General features: G+C 51.3%; 1 protein-coding gene across 1 annotated transcript; it reads left to right on the forward strand.

Moving 5' to 3' along the window:
• Positions 1-1,568: 1,568 nt before the first annotated feature.
• Positions 1,569-19,983, forward strand: LOC128719263 (echinoderm microtubule-associated protein-like CG42247). The gene is made up of 9 exons (XM_053812891.1): positions 1,569-3,761; positions 16,461-16,655; positions 16,734-17,245; positions 17,326-17,475; positions 17,543-17,810; positions 18,393-18,530; positions 18,601-18,861; positions 18,933-19,353; positions 19,430-19,983. Exons 1-9 carry the CDS (start codon positions 2,232-2,234, stop codon positions 19,981-19,983), a joined length of 4,029 nt encoding a protein of 1,342 aa, XP_053668866.1. The 5' UTR covers positions 1,569-2,231.
• Positions 19,984-20,801: the final 818 nt, after the last annotated feature.

A 20,801-nucleotide genomic window follows, 5' to 3' on the forward strand; every position in this document is an offset into this window, starting at 1 on the left:
ATTCCTTCGTTTCGCAAAGGCAAAAATATGTAAGAAGGAGCGATCTCGTCCTTAACTTTCGCTCTGCTTCCCACTCTCTCTCGCTCGCTTTTACGGGTATCCGTGGCTGATGGCCGTGTCGAAATAGCACCGTTAACAGCTCCTTCAATGTTCACGCACGGGATGACGGTAATGCCGGCCTGTGGGTGCTCCACCAATTTTATGCTTCACAGTAAAACGGTTTCCCTTTTTTTTCCTCCCAGACCTTATTAGGGCACTTTTCCATTTTCCTTCTGCGTTTTCTTCATGCTCCAATAATGGGTGTAATATGTAAAAAGTGAATATTTAAATTACACGCTAATTCATACGTTCCCTTTCCCCAAAACCCGGGCTTTTGTCCTCAAAAAGGGAGAGGAACAAAAAAGCCAAATAAGGGTAAAAATGGTGAAAAAGGAAAAAAAAAAGAAATCTAAACCTATTGAGACGAGGTCAGCGTGCAATGAAATGAGCCGGCTACGGTGTATGCCTTTCGCTTCACTTACTTACAGTGGATTGAATAATTTGCCTGCTGTAAAACTGTTTCTTTTGGCCGCCCAGCTAGTGGTGGCCGTCACGCGGGCCACTAAAGCAATCAAATAAAGCAGCAAAGATTGAATGCGGTCGATAGCGAAATGGGGGTTGAGGGGAGGGAGAGGAAGGAGGAACATCTGTGAGTGTTTATGTGCTCAAGAGGGGGAGGGGTGGAGTGTTAAGAAAAGGATGACATACTGACATCCTTTCTACAAGTCCTGACATCCTTTTTTGTTTGTCCTGTCGTTAACGCTCAAACAAACGATAAGGAAGAAAATGGCACCGAGTGGGGCAACAACAACAAAAAAATGAAGCAATCGCTGGAAATTCCGTTTTACTGCCATTGTGAAGCACGTAATTATATTTAACACACCGAAGAAAAAAACAACCCCCCTCTTGGTACCTCCTGCCGAACCGGTGTGGCCCCCTTTTCGTGTTGGGCTTACATGTTGAGTGATATGATTTATAGCCTGGCAAAAGGCGGAGTTTCGACCCCGTATGTTGTGGATGTGCTAGACCAAAGCAAAAAAACAAAAGAAAGAAAAAAAAAAAACATCAACAAAAGGCTAGTGGCGTCATCTGTCGCTTCTGGTTTGGCATACAAATCGAACTGCGGCTGCGTCGAATTTCCGTTCAGGGGTTTTTTTTTGTTGTTGTTGTATTTCAAATTGTGTCACCTGAAGCGTCAAACTTAGCCGTGGAAAGAAAAAAAAACAGAGCGAAACCCGGGAGAGAGAGAGAGAGCGAGCGCAAGCTAATATATGATGGTGATCCTGGTCACGGCACCAGCAGAGCACAATTTCGTTTGTGCGGGAATGAGACGGAGGAGAGAGAGAGAGAAAGTCGATCGAAGGCCGATCGGTTGCTGGAAGGAGGAGAAGGGGGAGGAAGAGGGTTGTTTAGAATAGATGAAGGGGATGGTGGGACAAGGGAGTTGATGGGAAGGATTTTTTGTGGTGCCAAAAAAAAAACAAAAGCAAAAGTGGGTTAACACGAAATTCGTGTCCGTACCATTCGGGCAGGCTTCGGATCCATCGGAGACGACCTCTACCAGTGAGTTCTACGACGACGAGTACGACGACGAAGACGACGTCGAGGACGAGCGCGTACAGCAGCCGGACCAGCGGCGGCGGGTGCGGGGCAAAGGTGCGACCAGCGTCAAACGGTACACCGGGACCGAGTACGACGACGGTGAGGAAGAGGGGGAGGAGGAGGAGGAGGAAGGTTTCATCGACTGGACGGACGGGACAAAGGGGGGTGGTCGGTTTTTGCACGGCAGCGAACGGGCGTACCATGCGCTAGTGGGCGCCTTTGACGAGTCTGACCAGCCGGACGGGAACGCCAGTCCGCCGTACTTTGGCCGTGTGCCGGCATATAATGCGAGCAGGGCCAGTGGCCCAGTACCACCGACGCCCCTGCCCCGTCCCGCTGCGGTACGACCGTACGTACGGCCCGGGTCCCGCTTTTACCGTCGCCGTTCGCCGCTAGAGCCACCGACCGTGCACGGTTCGTCGCTTGGGTGCTTGCGTGAGACACCACCGGCACAGACGCGGTACAGCGCCTACACCAGCCAGCAGCCGAAGCAGCAGCGGCGCGAACCATCGATCTCCTCACCGGGCAGTCCGGCATCGAGCGGGGACGGTCCGGAGCGGCGGGGGTTAGCGAGGAGCCGCTTTCTCACCATGACCGGCGACGCAGACGCGGTGCGGACCGAGCACGAACCGGACCGCGCGAGAACGCCCCCAAATCCTTCGGCATCGATCGGGGGCACCAATACCGATACCGGGCCGAGCGACGCACAGCCGATGTCGGTCGCGCCGAACGACGCGCTGGTCGGGTCCGGTGCGAGCGCGATCGCTTCGGGTCCGGCAGTAGCATCGACTGGCTCGAGCGCGACAGCAGTGCCGTCGACAGCAACGCACGCACCGACCAGTAACGGTACCAGCCAGCAGCAGCAGCAGCAGAGCCAGAACCAGGTGAACAACAATCACAGCAACACCGCAGTGGACGGACCGGGCGATACAGGTGTGGCCGGTTCGAAGCGCGAACTCAACCCGAAAGGTGCGGCACCGGTACGCAGCAAGGAGTCCGTATCGCCGCTGCCGCTCAAGCGCCAGCCAGCGCCCGGCCTGAACGGTGCCGGCGGGAAGGACACGAACAACAACGCCCCCGGGGACGGACATCGCAGTCCGCTGGGTGCGACCACGCAATCAACCAACGCCAACGGGCACACGGGTCAAACGCCCACCAATCCCAACCAACCGACGCGCCCGATCGGCGGCATCAAGGGGCGGAAGGGGGGCGGCTGGAAGGCCCGCCCGGACAGTGAGTCGTTCGGGAACGCGCTCAACTCGCCGACGGACGAGGACGAGCTGCTGGCCGGCAGCCCAATAACGGTCCGCCGACAGCCGATCAACGTCAATCCGGTTATCACGCGTGATAAGCTCGCCAGTACCGGGGGTATCGGGGCTGGTGGTGGTGTTGGTGTTGCGGGTGGGAGCAGTGTTAGTGGTGGTGGTGGTGGTGGTGGTGGTGGTTGGGGCCCGAGACAGCGGGGCGGCGTGGTTGAGCGCGGTAGCCGGATCCAGAGCCCCGCCACCGGCACGGTGCCACATCTGCACGGTGGGCTTGGCGGTGGTGTGGGAGTAGGAGGAGGCGGTGCAGGTGGTGGAGGACCCGGTGGGACGTCGATGGACGTTGGGGGCGAGGGTACGACGCAGCCAGCCGCCGCTAACGCAACCGGTACCGCAACGGCCTCAGCCGGCGGTGCCGCCCCAGGGACAGCAGCAAGTACGCCGGGCACCGCCCAACAACAGGCTGGTCCGGTGCCGGTGAAGCGCAGCCAGTCGCGAAACGACGTGCTGGACCTGGACAGTGTACCCGGACCGTCGGGGCTACTGCCGAGCAACCCGGGCGTACCGGGCACGATCGGGGGCAATCCGCAGTCACGCTACTCAAACCTGTCGTTCTGGAAGGCGCGGCGGGTGCTGTTCTACCGGAATGGCGATCCCTTCTTTCCGGGCGTCGAGTTCCGGTTCAAGCCCGGGCGGGACATCTGCACGCTCGAGGCGCTGCTCGACAAGATCTCCGCCCGGATGGATCTGCCCCGGGGCGCCCGCTACATATTCTCGATGGATGGCGACCGGAAGTACTCGCTCGATGAGCTGGAGGACGGCTCCAGCTACGTCGTCTCATCGTTCAAGGTGTTCAAGGTAAGTGCGGGACTGGCGTGGCGCGGACGGACGCCCGCCCTGCCAACGGGTGTCCGAGGCGCACAATCAGGGTCAGCACTCGGTTGTGTCAAATGTCGGTTTCTAGGTTAGGATTCTAGACCACCCCACCCAAACAAACAGGCAAACGCAGTAACAGACGAGCAGGCGCGGAAGTCCTCCGTATCCTGCAATCTCTCGGCCCGTCGCGGTGGGGCCGTTGGGAACCCTCTCGCATTCCCTTAATGGGAATGCAAATAGGTCAGCCAGGACGCCAGGCCTGGCGGTGCGACGCCTTTCAGGTGTTTGGTCAACCCAAACGCGGTCAGTATGTTGCTCAATTACACCGAGATTCGAGGGCGAGCGAAGGAGAAAGAGAGAGAGAGAGAGAGAGTGAGCATCAGAGCGAGGGAGAAAGAATCATAGAATGTTGGTGCGCCCTAAAATTGACCACTGGCCACTCGTTCAGCGGGTGCGAAACCGAACAACGAGGGCCGGGGGAGGGGGAAAAAAAAAGTAAAAGTCGCCTTCGGGGTCAAAAGTGGAACAGTTTGCATGTGCCAGTGATTAAGGGAAGGGCGCTGTACCGATGTGTTCCTGCGTGCTAAGAAAGGGGGTTAAGAAAACACTATTATCGATTTTCCGCTCCCTTGCGTTCTGTTTTTCGATGCTCTCGTCGTTGCGGTCTTCCCTGGCGCCCTGGAGTGACCTGAAGGATGGTTTGATTTTAGGTTGTTGCTGCGGGAAATCTCGAATGCATTTTGCCAATTCTGAACCAATACCATTAGTGTGATTGGATGTATGATTTATCGATGTATGGCGGAAACGTCCTCGCCTACCGCAGTAAAGGTGTGGTCGAACGGAAAAATTAATTTCCCTGCTGCTTCACGCCTCTCATCAATCACTGATATTGGTGAGCGGGTGCTGTAAGATTTTCCACCCACTTGGGGGTTTTCTTGTTGCCAACATTACAAACAACAACAAAAAAACTCCCCAGTGTGGGCCGGGTAGATTAGGTAGATTGCTTGGATAGGGCGGTCATTCTAGTGATCCAGTTTGAATGTCCTCCTTTTCGGACATCACCACATACCGCGGAATATACTTGGTGGCAACTCATTTACGACCCCAGTAAAAAAAGGTACACACACACACACACACATAATCAAGTACAACTCCACGGCACAACACGGGTGCAAATTGGTGGCTACCGTCCTGCGAATGGGAACAGGGTCAAGTGAATTAATTCCTCATCGACACGACTCGACTGGCAGTAGTTGGAGCACAGAGTGAAAAAAAAACAATTCCCCCTCAACAAGAACTGTTTGCTTCTCGAGGCACCCTAACCTCGTTTTGTTCCTGCGTACGCGATTCGCGCGACTTTCGCAGCCCCATGAAAGTAAGAGCAAACGTTCGGCACCAGAACTCCCGCGAGGAACTCTGCGTGGTGTGTGGGGAGGGTAATGAGAAGAACGTCCCTGTTTTTTTGTTGTTGTTGTCGTATGTTGCCAGAGCCCAAGCAAATCACTCGCTCGTGGCCGGTAGTTTGCGCAGACGTGTCCAACCGGGCAGCCCACCGCGGGTAGTGTCAAGCCCGGCCCGGTACCGAGCGCTTTGTGTTGTGTGAAAGTTTGTCCAGCGCGGGGGTTTGTCGCTTGACCGGGCGCGCAAGTTCACCGGAAGTGGGATCGCGGAACAAAGTACCCGAAGCGGTACCAGTAACCTGTACCGCTTCCGGTTTTATTTCACCCACTATCTGCTCCGTGTCTATCTCTCTCTCGCTAGCTCTCTGATTGTGTTGTGGTGGACATGTGTGTTCGCTGTGTAGTGATCTCAATTGATGAAAATTGACGTGCGTTTACTGGTAGGTGAAAGTTTTTAATGCTAAGTTATGGTTTTGTTAGCTCAATGTGTCAAAAAGTGACAAAAGTAAACAAATCATCAATCAGTTGCTATAAATAGGTGTGAGCTGTAATTATGGCGCATTCTTTACAAAAATATTAAACCGACATACAGTTATGATGTATCTCAAGATTTATTCAAGATATATTTATTCAAGATTCAAGATTGATTTTTTTAATGGCAAGATGATAAAACAAAATAACCTTTGATTTCAATGGCTAAAGTATTGTTATGGCACATTGTTTTTGGTTTCTAGTACCATGATGTGTCAAAAGTGACATTTACTATTTTTATGGCTAGACGAAAAACGCATCCACAATAGTCGCTTTCGGTCATTACGAAGCTTTAGCTACGGGACATTGCTTTTATTTATATTGCCGTAATAAAAAGCCATACGCAGTCACAATGTGTCAATAGTGGTATACACCATTTATGACAGTTACGTGACAAAATAGTAGTCCTTTTAACCGTCTTTACTAAGATGTTGTTATAGCACATTTCTTTAGTACATATTGCAAATTCGAGTTACGTGGATTTGTCTCGGTTTATAGCGGTCGTTTAGAATAGCGTATCTTGGCGACTGCTTGTAGTTCCTATAACCTTCAGTACTATGCTACAGTTATAGCACTTTACTTTAGTATATCTTGCTATAAAAAATATTTTCATCTTCAATAAGTCAAGTCGACTTAGAATTTTAGTACTCTGCTATAAAATGCAAAGCACCATTTTGACGTTTATTATTAGACGATTAAGCTACGTTTTTTACTTATCACACTGTCAAAGAGAAACAATTTTGAAAGTACAAGTAAAGTATTGGGACTGTTTACGCATATATTACAGTATACAAATGCAAAGTAAATTAATTGTAATAAGAAACGAAAACTCACAATCCCCAACAACGCTCTCGTTCCAACGACTAGCGCACCTCTTAATGGATCTCATTGAATGTTGCCCTTCGAGTCGAGCTGTATCGGAATGTTTGTACACGCAAGCAGAAGAAAATAGGGTCGATTTTCTTCTCCGATTCGTACCCGAAGCAACACCCGAAAGCAAACCTAAAAAAAAAACACATTTCCATTCCCCGTTCGGTTTTCCCGTTCGGGAATTGGTCCAATCGGAGCAAAGTAAACAGTGCGATGACCACGTGCTTGGGGTTGAATTTTCCACCGTTCCGTTTGATGTTTGCTTCACAGCATTTCCCCACGCTGCCTGTCTCCGTCATGCGCTCGCAGTCTCTTTGTGTGCGAGTGCGTGTGGGAGAGGGACGAAAGTGTTGCTTTCGTCAAATATTCTGGTCCTTGTTGCAACGGCTTCGTGCCACGCTCGGGTGCGAACCGCTTTTGCTTCGGGTTACTCGGACAACACTCGTGTTCGGTTCGTGTAGGCCGATTCGCCGAATTGATAAGTAATTTCACCGTCCGCTTTTCGGTACGCGTTGGCCACAATCTGTGAAAATGAGCCCCAATTGAGATCCATTTCCTTCTGTTCTGTGACCCTGCGGTACCTCGCCCCAATTTTTGGTAGGGTGTAGGGAAGGCAGCGTAATGACCACCGGTCTTTGGTTGTGAAACGGTGTGCACCGGACGTCACAAATGACAGTCCGATAAGCGAAAAAATGGGTTTTGGGCAAATTTTGGACCGCTGTCAGCATGTCTGTTTCATCCGTCACTGTCGGCGTGTCGCCGTTTGGGGCCCAAAAAATAAGGGACGTAAATTGCTCACCAAATCGCTGTTGAGGTTATGATTGGTGTATTTGCACTGCCGCAAGGGTACGGGTACGCCCAATATCTCCGCCATCAACCAGGGCCACGTTGATGTTGATCGATCGGCCGATCCATCCTTCAACATCCAGCGCACTGAGGCATGGACACTTCCGCTTTTCCAGGTTGAGGGTTTTTCCCCCCCTAAATTTGTTACTGTAGCTGCTGTACTAAAAACTATTTTGCAAAAATGAACCAAAATTAGTCGCATTTGGAAGCGGAAGGCAACGTAATAGGGACACTGATTCTTCAAGGTTGCCATAAGAGGTGCTTACCATTCTCACGCTACATGTTTTATGCGTGTTTTGTTGTTGTTTCGGGCAAAATTGGAGCAACACACCGGTTACAATGCGGATATTATTTTGGGGTAATTTGACATTTTCCGTTATCTTCTAACCTGCAACGCGACAGATGGGCTTTAGCGAACAGTTTAGCCCTTGAAAATGAACCCTAATTAGGTGTAATCGGATTGACGTTTCCGCAGATCGAAGACGAGCTGTTCGAGGCAGGCGGGTACATTATCTGTGATTCAGTTTATTGTGCGTGTGGCACGCAGGTGAATTACAATGGATTTATGGGGTTTTCCAAAGAAAGATACTCTAAACGTTAACACTCTAAACTTTGTACTAAAAGATGCCATACAGTTGAGGTTATCTTCATCAGCCACGCTAAAGCCAACCAATTGTAGAACTATCTTCTGTATTTCTAACCTTTGTTTTTAGAAAACTTTTCCCAGTAGCCTATAATACACCATTCTATCAATCGATCTTTCTTTCTCTTCCTCTATCTATCTTTCTCTCTATCTGTTTCGCCGTATATCTCCCTCCCTTTTTCGGTATTCGATCCGTCCTCGCTTCAAGTGTCCATTTTACGACACCGGTGTTTCCTCCGCTGGGGAAGCGCGACACCATCGTGCAACGGTGAGTTTGTCAGCGAATTTCGTTCTCCGTTGCACGATCTGTCACACATTTCTTTTACTACCTCTTGTTTTTTTTCTGTCCAATATTCCCACACACACATACACACACCTTCCCACACTATCTGCTGCATACACTGCAAATAAAGATAGCACACAATGAAGAGAAAGTTGTAGTGACTGCACATGTACACGTGAGTTGAAGAAGAATAACCGATACCTCATACTACTGGACGGGCCACTCACATTCATCCTCCGCAACACGCACTGTGAAGACAAACCTCATCAATCCATGCGCTCATCTTCGTTTAAATAATGTATAAAAAAAGGAATCCGAAAGCAGAGTTCTCATCTCAATTTATGGAGACATTTTGTGGACAAATCTTCAAAAATCTTAAAAGAAAGAGCTTAATTTTTCTTAGAGCAGTCCAGAGCTTCTAAGAATCTTCTTCAGGATTGTTTTGCGAGAGCCTTCATGTATTAATAACTAGGTTAAGCTCGTAAAGCACACATCTTCTCAAATAAAGCTCCTCGTTAAAGAGTCTTCTAAGAATCTTCTTCAGGAACATGTTGACGGAGCCATCAACTTTTATGAGCTCTTATAGTTAAGGACGTAAAGTACTGCACCTCATCAAATAAAGATCTTCTTAAGAGATCTTAAAGAGTATTCTTCATGTTGGACGATCCATCAAATTTCAAAAACTTGGTTAAGGACGTAAAGTACCCAACCTTGTCAAATAAAACTCGCCTCTTCAAAGAGTCGTCTAAGAATATACTTCTGGAAAATGTTGGTTAAGGACGCAAAGTACTCGACCTTATCCAATCAAAATCTCCTCTTCTTGGAACCCTCTAAGAATCTTCTTCAGCATCAGGGTTGAGGGAACCGTCTACTCTTAAGAACTTACGTAACTCAACTGTAAAGTCCTCGACCTTGTCATATAACACTCACCTCTTCTACGAGTCTTCCAAGAATATTCTTCAGGAAGAAGTTGATGTAGTCATCAACTCTAAAGAACTTGGTTAAGGACGTGTAGTACTCGACCTTGTCAAACAAAACTCGCATCTTCTAAGAATTTGCTTCATGTTTATACGTTAAAGGATCCACCAAGTCTTAAGAACTTGGCTAAGAACTTCAAGTACCTTACCATATCCAATAGATCTATACAAAAAGATGACGACGTGGATAGACTTGGGAGTTTCCAATTCCCGGGTGGTTATATAGCAAAGCTTCAATGTATTCAGGATCTCTTAAGCCATTCTGACGGGTTGCAGGAACGATTAGCTCACTTTAATCTCTGTAATCTTCACCTGTAGCTTGTGCTCCGATGTAAGGACATGTCTGATATCCACAAATTGAAACAAGAATACGGTCTATATTCTCCAAAAGTGAAAGGATATGTTAACGATTGCCTTCTCAGGTTAAAATTGCTTCGCCTCACAGTGAAGTTGTGAAACTTTTTTGTAATAATAGAAATAGCTGTAAGAATTCAGTCCATCTTCCTGTACGTTTCGGTACGTTTAAAAGAAAAAGATCTCGTGCTTCCAAATAGTTATCAATTTTTCCTTATACTTTTGTCAGATGAGTTTGATAATTTTGTCTAATCTTTTAATTGCAATATACACTTAAACTCCTGTTTTTTTTTTGACTTCCAATCTCGCAAAGCAAACATGCGAACCTTGTCCTTCGAGCGTGATGTTCGTGTGTTTGATTGTAATCTTTATTAATTATCCACCCTAATAGACTCCTAATGGACCGTTAAACGAGTTCACGCGTGTATCTCTGGGCCTTAAGCAAGCCCATCAATCAAACCCTACAACTTGCAACTTTAGAACGATTACCAGCAAAACACGTTTTCCCCCGCGCCGTTGCACATCGCGGTGGATGGTGGACACGGAGTTGCGGTGAAAGAAATATCCACACCATGACACCCACGCAGGGCGAGCGTACATTTCCGCCCAGCGACATCCCTGTTCCCCCGGACGGGCGCGAAGTGAAATTCTGCAAAAGCGCTTCATTAATCTTATTTCGCCATCGGTTTTGGTAAAAGTTTTGGGTGTGAAACAGAAAATGGGGGAGACAAAAAAATAACAGCAACCGTTCATCGCAGGTTCATTTGCATGATTTTCGTTCCGCGCTGTACGCTGAGATGCCCTTGCGGTGGTTCACTGCGTCACAACGTTCGCATGTGTCAGCATGATCGGTCGAGGGGTAAAAGTATGGCAGCAAATGACCGATTTGGTCAGTTTGGCCCCGAAATAAAAAAAAAAAAAACGAAAACCCCTCAATCTCGTCCAAGGGCTCTCACACACACACATATCATATGTGGCACATTGTTGGCGAGCTGGAACCACCGTAGGATCTTGTCGTGTGGCACGCGCCCCGGTTTTTGAAATGAGGTCTGAAATTGCTCAAATTTTCACCACATCCCTCAATGTTTCGCCTTCTCCCAAGGCCACTTTCATCGCTTTGTGTACTTGAGGTGCTGTGGTTTCTTGCACGTGACAAGGAAAGCAGTACCATTGTGTGAGAGAGAGAGAGGGGAAGAGAGCAAAAGAGAGACCAAACGAAAAAAAAAGAAAACCGAAAGGTGCAAAATTTAAATACATTATACATCGATGCCGCTTTGCGGCCAGTGCTGGAAACTGAAATCGATGGCCTACCTTTAGGCGCTATGGTCACTTGGGTGTAAAGCCCCGGCAAAAGGCGTGCATGTCAATAACGGGCAACGTTGCTACTTAATCATTCGAAGGTCGGCAAACCGGGAGAAGGTGGGTTGAGGTTGATATCGCATTTCGATCACGCCATCATGTGCCACCCCCCTTCCATTTCCACCTTCTTTTGTTTTTGTTCCTCTCCACCGGGCGAGGAACTTCTTGGGTGGGTATAATGACGGGGCTGCACTTTCACTGCAGTCTTGTGCGGGTTAGTTTTCTCTGGCGGGTTGTGGCAGTTGGGGCCCGCGGCAGATCTTATCCGTGACCTCGACCACCCATTGTTCGGACTGGGTTTGAGGAAAACCCGCCCGTGTGCGGAAAATGACGAAGGCTTGCACGGTGAAAACTGGTTTGAAATATGGTGGTGCCATCACCAATGGCGCTACCATGCCCCCGCCGGTAGACCTTCAGAAGGTGTCAGGGGGACGGCGAGAATTTATGGGCCGTGTGCCACCGTCGCTGTGACGCGTTACTGATTTTTGCCTGCACGTCGCGTGAACATCTCTCCAGAATTCGAAACATTTTCACCTCATTTGTTTCCACCCGCTGCTGTATTTCTTTCTGCTACTGCTGCTTAGAAGAAGCCGGACTGCAGCACGCCTCCAGACGACGCCGGACCGGGACCGGAAGCATGTGCGTGCGTGCACTCACCATAATCGTGGCCGCGCGAATGCTATTAGATAATGAGCCTGCTTGCTTTATTTATTTTTTGCGCCACCCGTCCGGCGACGACTTTTACGACTGCTGAGCACCGAGGGAAGGAGGATTCTAGCAACCCCCCGGGCCCAGAAGATCTGTCGTCCGTTCGGAACGTATTGTTTGGCAGGCATTAGCATTTTATTGATTTCCACACAACGCTCGACGGCGCGAGCCTGGACCCGGTCGAACGGGCCGCGCGGGCACTCGCCAACATTGTGTGGTCATGTCCGGGCGGTCCGAGGTTTCGCGTATGCCCAATCGATCCAGCTATATTTGTGCTCCCCCCCCTTTTTCTCCAGCCACGGGGAGGAAGGCTGAAGGTCGGGCAAGGGTTGTGGAGAGTGTCCAAATCGATCGGATTTAGCTGGTAAGGTTTGCTTCCTCTTCCTTCTCCAGCCCAATTCAGGGGCCAGTGCTTTCTCACTTATTTCGCTAGTCACTCAATTTCAGTTCAACGAAATAGCCAAACTGGAGCTTTTCCTTTTTTTTATGAACATTTTGTTTTCTTCCTCCGTGGAGACCCATCGAAGGTCGTACTTATTTGGATCACCGTTCCAAAAAAAAAAACACACCCCTTACTCAGTCTTCGGACACACCATCACACGACCGGAACTCGCTTATCGTCGCTTGTTTCCGAGATATATTGTAATATTTACATCAGGCATTAATTAGTTGACAATTTTTGGAGCAACCTCTCTCTTTGGTCACCCTGTACAGAGAGGGAGGACTGCGGAAAGTATACCGAAACACCGAAAAGCCAGGCGGAATGGTCACAACTGAGGCCACCATCACTCCCCTGAAAAAAAAACACCCCTGAAGGTCGCCTTTAAGTGACCGCACGCTCACACCGCCCAAGAAAGGCGCCGTGCCGAAAACAAAAAAAGAATGAAAGATGATCCTTATCGTGGCGGACCGGGGGAGGTCGAAAATCGTCCTTAAATTACCTTCCAAAGGTTTTTTGGGTAAAAGCGTAGAAGGTGATTATGGGTTGCTGCGGGTCGTGGAAAACCAAATGGAAACTCGATTTCAACTTCGGCTCGGCACCATTTTGCGACCCATTCGCCCATTCGCCATTTTTTTGTTGTTGCTATCGAAACCGGTTATTGGCGAGGGTGAGATTGAGGGTGAGGAGGGTGAGTAAGGGCAGGAAGGGTGTGGGAGGGTGCGAGGCCGCGGTAGAGAAAGTTTTCAATTTGTCGTTTGTCTCGTCTTACTCGGCACATTCCAACGCGACACTTGCATTCATACGGTCGGGACGGTGCCAATATGGTGTGGGAATGAATAAGGGGAAAACCCAAACAATTTTCCAACCCCAAATCCCGCACAAAAGGCAAGTGAAAACCCCCCGAAAGGCGGGATGTGTTCTAGCCAGTGTTTGTTTCGTGTTTTCCCTTTTTTTTTTTTGCACTGGACAAAACAGACAAAACAAAGGCATTTTTTTGTCGGCTACAAGGAAGGGAAGAAGGGGGAGGGGGAAGGGAAATGAAAAACGAAACTGTTCCTTCCGTTTGGGGGTTTTTTTTTTCGTGTTGAGTTTTGCTACGAAAGCATTTTTTAAATGGTGGTTTGAAACGGTTTCTCGTCATAACACACCGTTGGGTGATATTTTGGGTGAAGAATAGGGGTGTTAGGGGTTGCGGGAGGTTGGGTTGGAAAGGAAAGAAAACGAGATCGACCCGTACGATGCAGCACGAGCACACGGAACGGCTTGGCACAACTGAGCCCGCAAGCGAAGCGAAGAAACGAATAAAAAGCGTTGAACAATTTAAATTAATTCATTCCTATGTGGCACTTTCCCACTAGTAGGGATTCTTGACAACGAAGCGAATCGCCAGGGGGAGAGAGAGGGAGGGTATCCGAGAGGGGATTTAAGTTTTTGTTCCCCTCCCTTCCCCCTCCCCTTTTCAATTCGCTAAAGATCCACTATCACGGTTGCGGTGACCAGCAGTACCGCACATATGTCACGCGCACTAAACGAACCCCTTTATTAAGGAAGAATAAATTCCTTCACCCCACGCCCAGGTGGGTTGGTGTTCCACCTGCCGAGTAGCGGAATGGCACACAAACAAATGATAACAGTGTGTACGGTGGGGTTTGAAAAGACGTTGGACCCCACCACCATTCGTAGTGTCCTTGCCAAGGGGTGAGGGTTTTTGCTGGGGAGGGGGGTGGGGGTGGGGGAATGGCTGGGGCAATGGGGTAGAATCTTATGCTTGGAGTCTCATTATGCTGTCCCTTCACTTGAAGCGAACAGTTCCCCGCACACTAACACACGGCAGCGCCTCATCAAGCACCGTGTGTGTATCATGTGTGGAAGGATTATGGCAGGTCGTATGGAGGTGAAGCGGGCGGTGGTGGGGAGGTAGAAAAGCGGAAGGAAAGTAGTGTGCCGGTGTGAACGTTGTGGAGACAACAAGGGTTTCGCAAACGGTTGTCGTGTCGAAACAAAGAAACAGGTGAAATAGGTGTCGACTTCGCGGCAAGTCACCGCGACCAGCAGCTTGCGTGTGTGGTCGTGTACGACCACGAACCGAAGTGGACCCGAAGCGAAAGTTTGATATCCTTTTTCGTTTTCCTGCTTTCTCCTCCCCCCAACCTCCCCCCTATTTTTGTCTCACCCAAATCGAGCGAATGGCCGTGGAATGTTGGGGCAGGAAAATTAGCAATTTTACAATTCATCCAACAACCCCCCGGGGTGGCTGCCACCGTTACGAGCTCGAGGTCCGTGCTCAGTCGAGGGCAGAACGTGCTCCAGTGCTGACCAGAAACCTAGCGTGACTGTACCGTACCGTTGTACCACTTGGTGCTTGGTGGTCGGGTCTTGCGTGTGCCGTTTTTTTTTCTCGGTTGTTGCAATCTTGCTTTTGCGATCTTGCGGCGCTTGCGGGGCCTACTCTCACGTTGTGCGTTATACGTGAACAGGATACTCTGTGTGTGTGTGTGTGTGTGATTTTTTTTGGTTGGAAAATTGTTTGATTCTGATCTCGGAGCGCCAGCCAAACCACCACAACCGATCAACCCTGGTAGCCTGGTGTGCCTGATAGCTGGTGGGCGATGCCAGTCAACTGCAGCATTGCCGTGCAATAACGTCGTGTGAAACATCACCAACGCCTCCGTCGCGAATGTTCGACAGCGAGGAGGAATCTGCGTTCGTCATACTGACCGCACCGATGTATCATCCGCACCATTATGGAGGTGGTGGCATCGGCGGCATCTATAGCCAGGTGCGGTGGCATAACGTTTTGGGCGTTAGTTAGGGCGTTAGGGCGCCTCTAGCAACATTCAACCCGGCGGCACCACTTCAAACGCGCAAGAATTCCTGCTGGGGTGTCTCCCGTACTTATTCCAGTGTCTGATGGGCGCCCAACAACTCCGCGCGAGTGTAAAAGTGCGAGGAATCGTAGAATTTTTTTTTCCTCCGTTTGGTGGTTGAATGTGTTTTTCCGTTGTGTTTCCGACCTGGGGTGGAGTGATCCAGTTTGTCGCAAAATGATGTCGCCTGCTTTCGGCACTTTAAAGTAGGTTGCGCACCCCCCCCCCCCCCCCCCCCCGCCCATCTCCCGAGGTCTGTGACAAAATAGGTATATGTGTGTACAGCTCAGAAAGTTGTTCCTGCTGGAAGTTGTCTACTAGGTAGTCTTGCCTTTGCTTGAGTGGAATGTTTCTTTCCATGGCCTGTGATGGCCTGGCTACGTCCACCTCCACGGCAAAGCGTTTCCGGTTTTTGCTGTGACGGAGCCTGTGAGCGATGGCCTAGTGACATCAAATAATGGCGGGCTTTGGCGTGATGGGGAAGGGAGTCGAATAAATTATGCTCCCACAAAGGGGGTTAGGAAGGTATTTCAACTGGCGAAAAGTACACACACAGCTATACGTGGTGGGAGGAAACGTTAGGCAGCGTCTTCTAGAGTTGGACATTGTGTTGGACAGTGGCGTACATTGTTTGGGGCGTATGGATTTTTTGTGTGTGTGTACAGTGTGCTTTAATTTATATTGGAGACATTTGAGCTGTATTTAAAAGCTAGTCTAACTGATGGCGTGGCAGGAAGAAATGGTACTACTGTACACGCAACACAGCTGTACAAATTAACCTCCCAAGACGTCACCCGAACATCTTCTCGGTATTTAGACGACCAGACGCTCTTACTTTTGGGCAAAGGGACTTTAATTTCCATCCAACACACGTTCATCAGCTGGAACCGTAAGCACCCGGAGACAAGCGTGGTCCCGACCGCCCCCCCCCCCCCCCCCCCCCCCCCCCCCGAAATAGTACGGTCGTGAACCAAATCACGTCCGAAATGGTTGCAAAATTACTGTATTTAAGTCACCGGTGTCGGGGCCCGGGGCAGGGGTCCGTTTGTTGGGCGACCGAAGGACTTGCGGGTCGATTGCATGTCGATAGCACACGTCACGGTGCTCGAGCACCACACATTCCCAAGGACTACCTTGGGCGCGGGGCACGGGATATAAAAATGAAATAAGGGAGCGAGGGAGTAAAACAAACGGCCCACCAAGGTGGTAGTCCAGTAGCGAAACTGCAATAAACAAACGTCGTTAAAAGCGCGTAATGTGTGTTTGCTGCAGGGTGAAGGATGTGTTCAGGGTGAGGTTTAATAAGGCCTCTGGCCATACTCTCTTTCTTTCTTCTCGTTTTTTGGTTTTCTCTCGCTTTGCGTCTCGGTTGCTGGAATGAAATTTGGGATCGCTTCGCAGCCGGCCAGTTACGGCAAAAAGAACGGCGTGTGGTACGCATCACCGGGCAACCAGGGATGGGGGAGTGGTGCGGGCCCGGGCCGACTCGGCCGTAAGCCGTCCGTCACCGAGGTGGACAACATGCCGTCCGGCAGCCTAAAGCCGAGCGCTGGACGCGTTATTAGAATAATCAACAGTCACGATCACAGCGTACAGGTACGTTGGCACACTGGTGGTTGACTCCTGCGACCGCGGCACTACCATGTTCGTTTGTATTCTGCTTCTCCCAACCAGTGTCGCGTGCTGCTGAACCTGCGCACATCGCAACCGTTCGAAGAGGTGCTGGAGGATCTCGGCCAGGTGTTGAAGATGATCGGAGCCAAAAAGATGTATACCAGCAACGGGCAGGAGGTGCGCAGCTTCTCCCAACTGCGCAACGAGTTCGCCGAGGTGGAGACGTTCTATCTGAGCAACACACCCTCGCTACCGGTCGGTGCGCTCGGGCCGGGCGTTATTCCACCGTCACCCGGGCGCCGTTCGCGCTCCCGGCTCGGCGGCTCCGTACCGGACGACCTGTCGAAGACGACGGCCCGGCAGCGTGCGCGCAGCAAGAGCCGCCCGCGGGTGCTGTACGCACCGGAGAACGAGCTGGTCCGTGCCTCGTCCGACTATCCGCTGCTGGACGCGATGAAGGAGGAGCCGACGCGCATCACAATCCGCGGACTGCGGCGTACCTTCTATCCACCGCTGCATCATCCGCCGATAGATAACGCACCGCCCGACAAGAAGCTGTCCCTGTTTTGGGTGTAAGTAATGCAGTTGTTGCAAGCTTGGTCGAGCTTTGCTTTGTTTTGTGGCCCTTATTCACCTGCGAAAACCTCCGCAGACATGGTTACCGTGGAATTGATTCCAAGCGCAACCTTTGGGTTCTGCCGTCTGGTGAGCTGCTGTACTACGTCGCTGCCGTTGCCGTGCTGTACGACCGCGAGGAGGACGCCCAGCGCCATTACACCGGCCACACGGAGGACATCATGTGGTAAGCGACCCCGCGAGCGTACCGTCAACAACCGCTCTGTCTCAACCTACTCTCTCCGTCACCACAGCATGGAGGTGCATCCGTCCCGGGAGCTTGTCGGGTCGGGACAGCGGGCCGGCCGGGACCGGAAGTCCCAAGCGCACGTGCGCATCTGGAGTACCGAGTCGCTGCAGACGCTGTACGTGTTCGGCATGGGTGAGCTCGACTCGGGCGTGATTGCGGTCGCCTTTTCGCAGCTGAACGGTGGCAGCTACATCCTCGCGGTGGACGCCGGTCGCGAAAGCATCCTGTCCGTCTGGCAATGGCAATGGGGCCATCTGCTCGGCAAGGTGGCGGTAAGTGAATGGGGAGGGGGAGGGGGAGTTTTTTTACCATCTACATAAGCATTACGAGTCGACCTAAATTCTCTACCCCTAAAACCACACCCCAACAGTTGGCACGTTGGTGCATTCGCGTGAAAGACAAAGTTTTTCGGCCGTTTATTTATTTTTTGTTTTGTCTTGTTTGGTTTTTGCTCCAACCGCACGTTGACGGTTGTTGGGAAAGGCATAATTGAAAACGCTTCGCAACACTTTAACACCTTCTGTGCACGGGAACTGTAGCGTGCCTGGTTGGAAAATCGGCGGAAACTCGTTTTGAAACTTTTTGGCACGGCTAATAAAGAACCCCTCCGCGGTAGAGAAGTCAACGGACAGGGTGGCACCTTCATCACCGTTGGGAACCCTGTCCAGCAAGACCTGGTTTGGGGTGGAATACTGCTGACTCGCGAATTCGCGACGGGTTTTGTGTGCGTGTGTGTTTTTGCACGTTTCCTGCATGATGCAATCGGTTTTTTGGAGCTCGTGTGCCCCAGAAACTGCCACTGCTGATGCCATGCTGTGCACCGTAGATTCTAACACATTTGCCATTGATTGCAGACCCTGCAAGAAGGTATATGGGGCGCCACGTTCCACCCGCTGGACGATAATCTGCTGATCACACACGGACGGGGACATCTCGCGTTTTGGCACAGACGGAAAGACGGTTTCTTCGAAAAGACAGACATCATTAAGCCGGTAGGGAAGGGCAGGTTGGACCAACACCCGTAGAACCATCGCACTGATGCAACCGTCTCGTATCTTGCAGCCGTCACGAACATTTGTAACCTGCGTACAGTTCGAGCCGGACGGCGACGTCATAACGGCGGACAGTGACGGTTTCATCACGATCTACAGCGTCGACGCGGACGGTGCGTACTTTGTGCGCATGGAGTTTGAAGCCCACAACAAGGCTATCAGCTGCCTGGTGATGCTGTCCGAGGGTACGCTCATATCCGGTGGCGAAAAGGACCGCAAGATAGCCGCCTGGGACTCGCTGCAGAACTACAAACGCATCACAGACATTAAGGTAGGTCGCGGTGGATGACGTCGGGAGCGGTTGTGGTATATGCGGTTGCGGTTCTGTTGTGTCGCTTCCAGCTACCCGAGTCGGCCGGCGGTGTACGCTCGATATACCCGCAGCGACCGGGCAGGAACGATGGTAACATCTACGTCGGTACGACGCGCAACAACATCCTGGAGGGATCGCTGCAGCGGCGCTTCAACCAAGTCATCTTCGGACACGGCAAGCATCTGTGGGCGCTGGCAGCCCATCCAGACGACGAGGTGTTCGCAACCGGGGGCCACGACAAGTATGTGGCGCTGTGGCGCCGCCAGAAGCTGATCTGGACGACGTCCGTCGGGTACGAGATCATAGCGCTCGCGTTCCATCCGTACGGTGCCGCCCTGGCGGCCGGCAGTTCCGAGGGTCATCTGATCGTGATAAACGCGGAAAATGGCGCCACGATGCTAACGATCCGTGTCTGTGGCTCGCCGCTGAACGCGGTCGAGTTCAATCAGGGTGAGGGAAACGCTGCTGTCTGATGGAGTGATATGGGAGGCGCTAATTCTTGGTTTGATTGTTGCACTTCCCACAGTCGGTGACATGATAGCGATCGGGTCTCAGAATGGCAGCATCTATCTGTTCCGAGTGTCGCGCGACGGGTTCTCGTACAAGAAGATCAACAAGATCCGCGGCTCGCAACCACTGACACATCTGGACTGGAGCAGCGAGGGCAACTTCCTGCAGTCGGTGACGGTGGACTTCGATCTGCTGTTCTGGGACGTGAAGTCCCTGTCGCCGGAGAAGAGCCCGATCGCGATGAAGGACGTGAAGTGGTTGACCAGCAACAGTACCGTCGGTTTCCTGGTGGCCGGGCTCTGGAACAACCGCTACTATCCGTCACCGTCGAACACAATCATCACGACGACGGCCCGTACTGCGGCCCAGGATCTGGTGGCGGCCGGTGACGCGGACGGGTATCTCCGCCTGTTCCGCTACCCGTGCATCACACCGCGGGCCGAGTTTACCGAGGCGAAGGTGTACTCGGGTACGCTCGCCTGCATCAAGTTCCTGTACGGCAACCACAGCCTGGTGACGGTCGGCGGTACCGACGCGTCACTGATGATCTGGGAGCTAACCGAGGAATAGCCACTGTGGCCGCCGTGGCGCACCGGGGTCGGCGTCGCCGCAGCCGCAGCCGCCGGGTCTCCCTCACCAGCAGGTAATCCTAGCACCGTACTACCCGTACCCGTAGCAAGCAACCATCACCATCATCCCCACCATACCCATCATCGGCCGGAAGCAGTCGCAACCGGCGGGTTCTGTCAGCGTTCGGGCGCCCAGCCAGCCGTCGCCGTCGCTACCGCCACCGCCGGCACACCGCCAGCGGTAGCGCGGCCCACCTCCGTCGACCACGCCAGCACACCAGCCACAAACGGTACAGCCGATCGTCTATGGGTATTTATACAACCGTAAAACTGCAAACCTGCAATACTCTCTACCCTCTCAGCGTCACTTAAAAAAAAAAAAGCAAAACCCAACAAAGTAATCTCCTCTTTTCTACGCAACAATCCGCAAAACCCCCTACTGCCACTCTGCATCTCTACGCGAACCTTCTTTTCCGATGCCTGTCTTTTATAGCTATTTTGATTTTATCTCTCTTACTCTTCTCTCTCTCTCTCTGATCTCGCTCTTATTTTGAAACTTCTTTTCCCTCTCCCCAAAACGCTGCCAGTAGTAGTCGCACAGTATACAATGTTGATTTACCATCTCTTATCTACCCAAACGCAATGCGCAAGCAAACCCAATGTGTGAACGATAACACACTGCTGAGCGAGATGGAGCTGTTTGAACTAGGTTGTGCATCTTTTTTTTCGCTGCCCCGTTCAGCAGTTAACTGCAGCATGAGATGGGCATATATTCTCCACACTAACGCTTCTAGCTCCTCTCAATACCCTTTCTCTCTC

Source organism: Anopheles marshallii, chromosome X (assembly GCF_943734725.1).
Source record: "Anopheles marshallii chromosome X, idAnoMarsDA_429_01, whole genome shotgun sequence".
Taxonomy (NCBI): Eukaryota; Metazoa; Arthropoda; class Insecta; order Diptera; family Culicidae; genus Anopheles; species Anopheles marshallii.

Excerpts from the sequence above, each read along its gene's own strand:
- LOC128719263 (XM_053812891.1), top strand. The coding sequence starts at position 2,232 with ATGACCGGCGACGCAGACGCGGTGCGGACCGAGCACGAACCGGACCGC. Across the intron at positions 3,762-16,460 it reads CATCGTTCAAGGTGTTCAAG|CCGGCCAGTTACGGCAAAAA; the intron begins GTAAGTGCGGGA and ends ATCGCTTCGCAG. Across the intron at positions 18,862-18,932 it reads AACGCATCACAGACATTAAG|CTACCCGAGTCGGCCGGCGG; the intron begins GTAGGTCGCGGT and ends TGTCGCTTCCAG.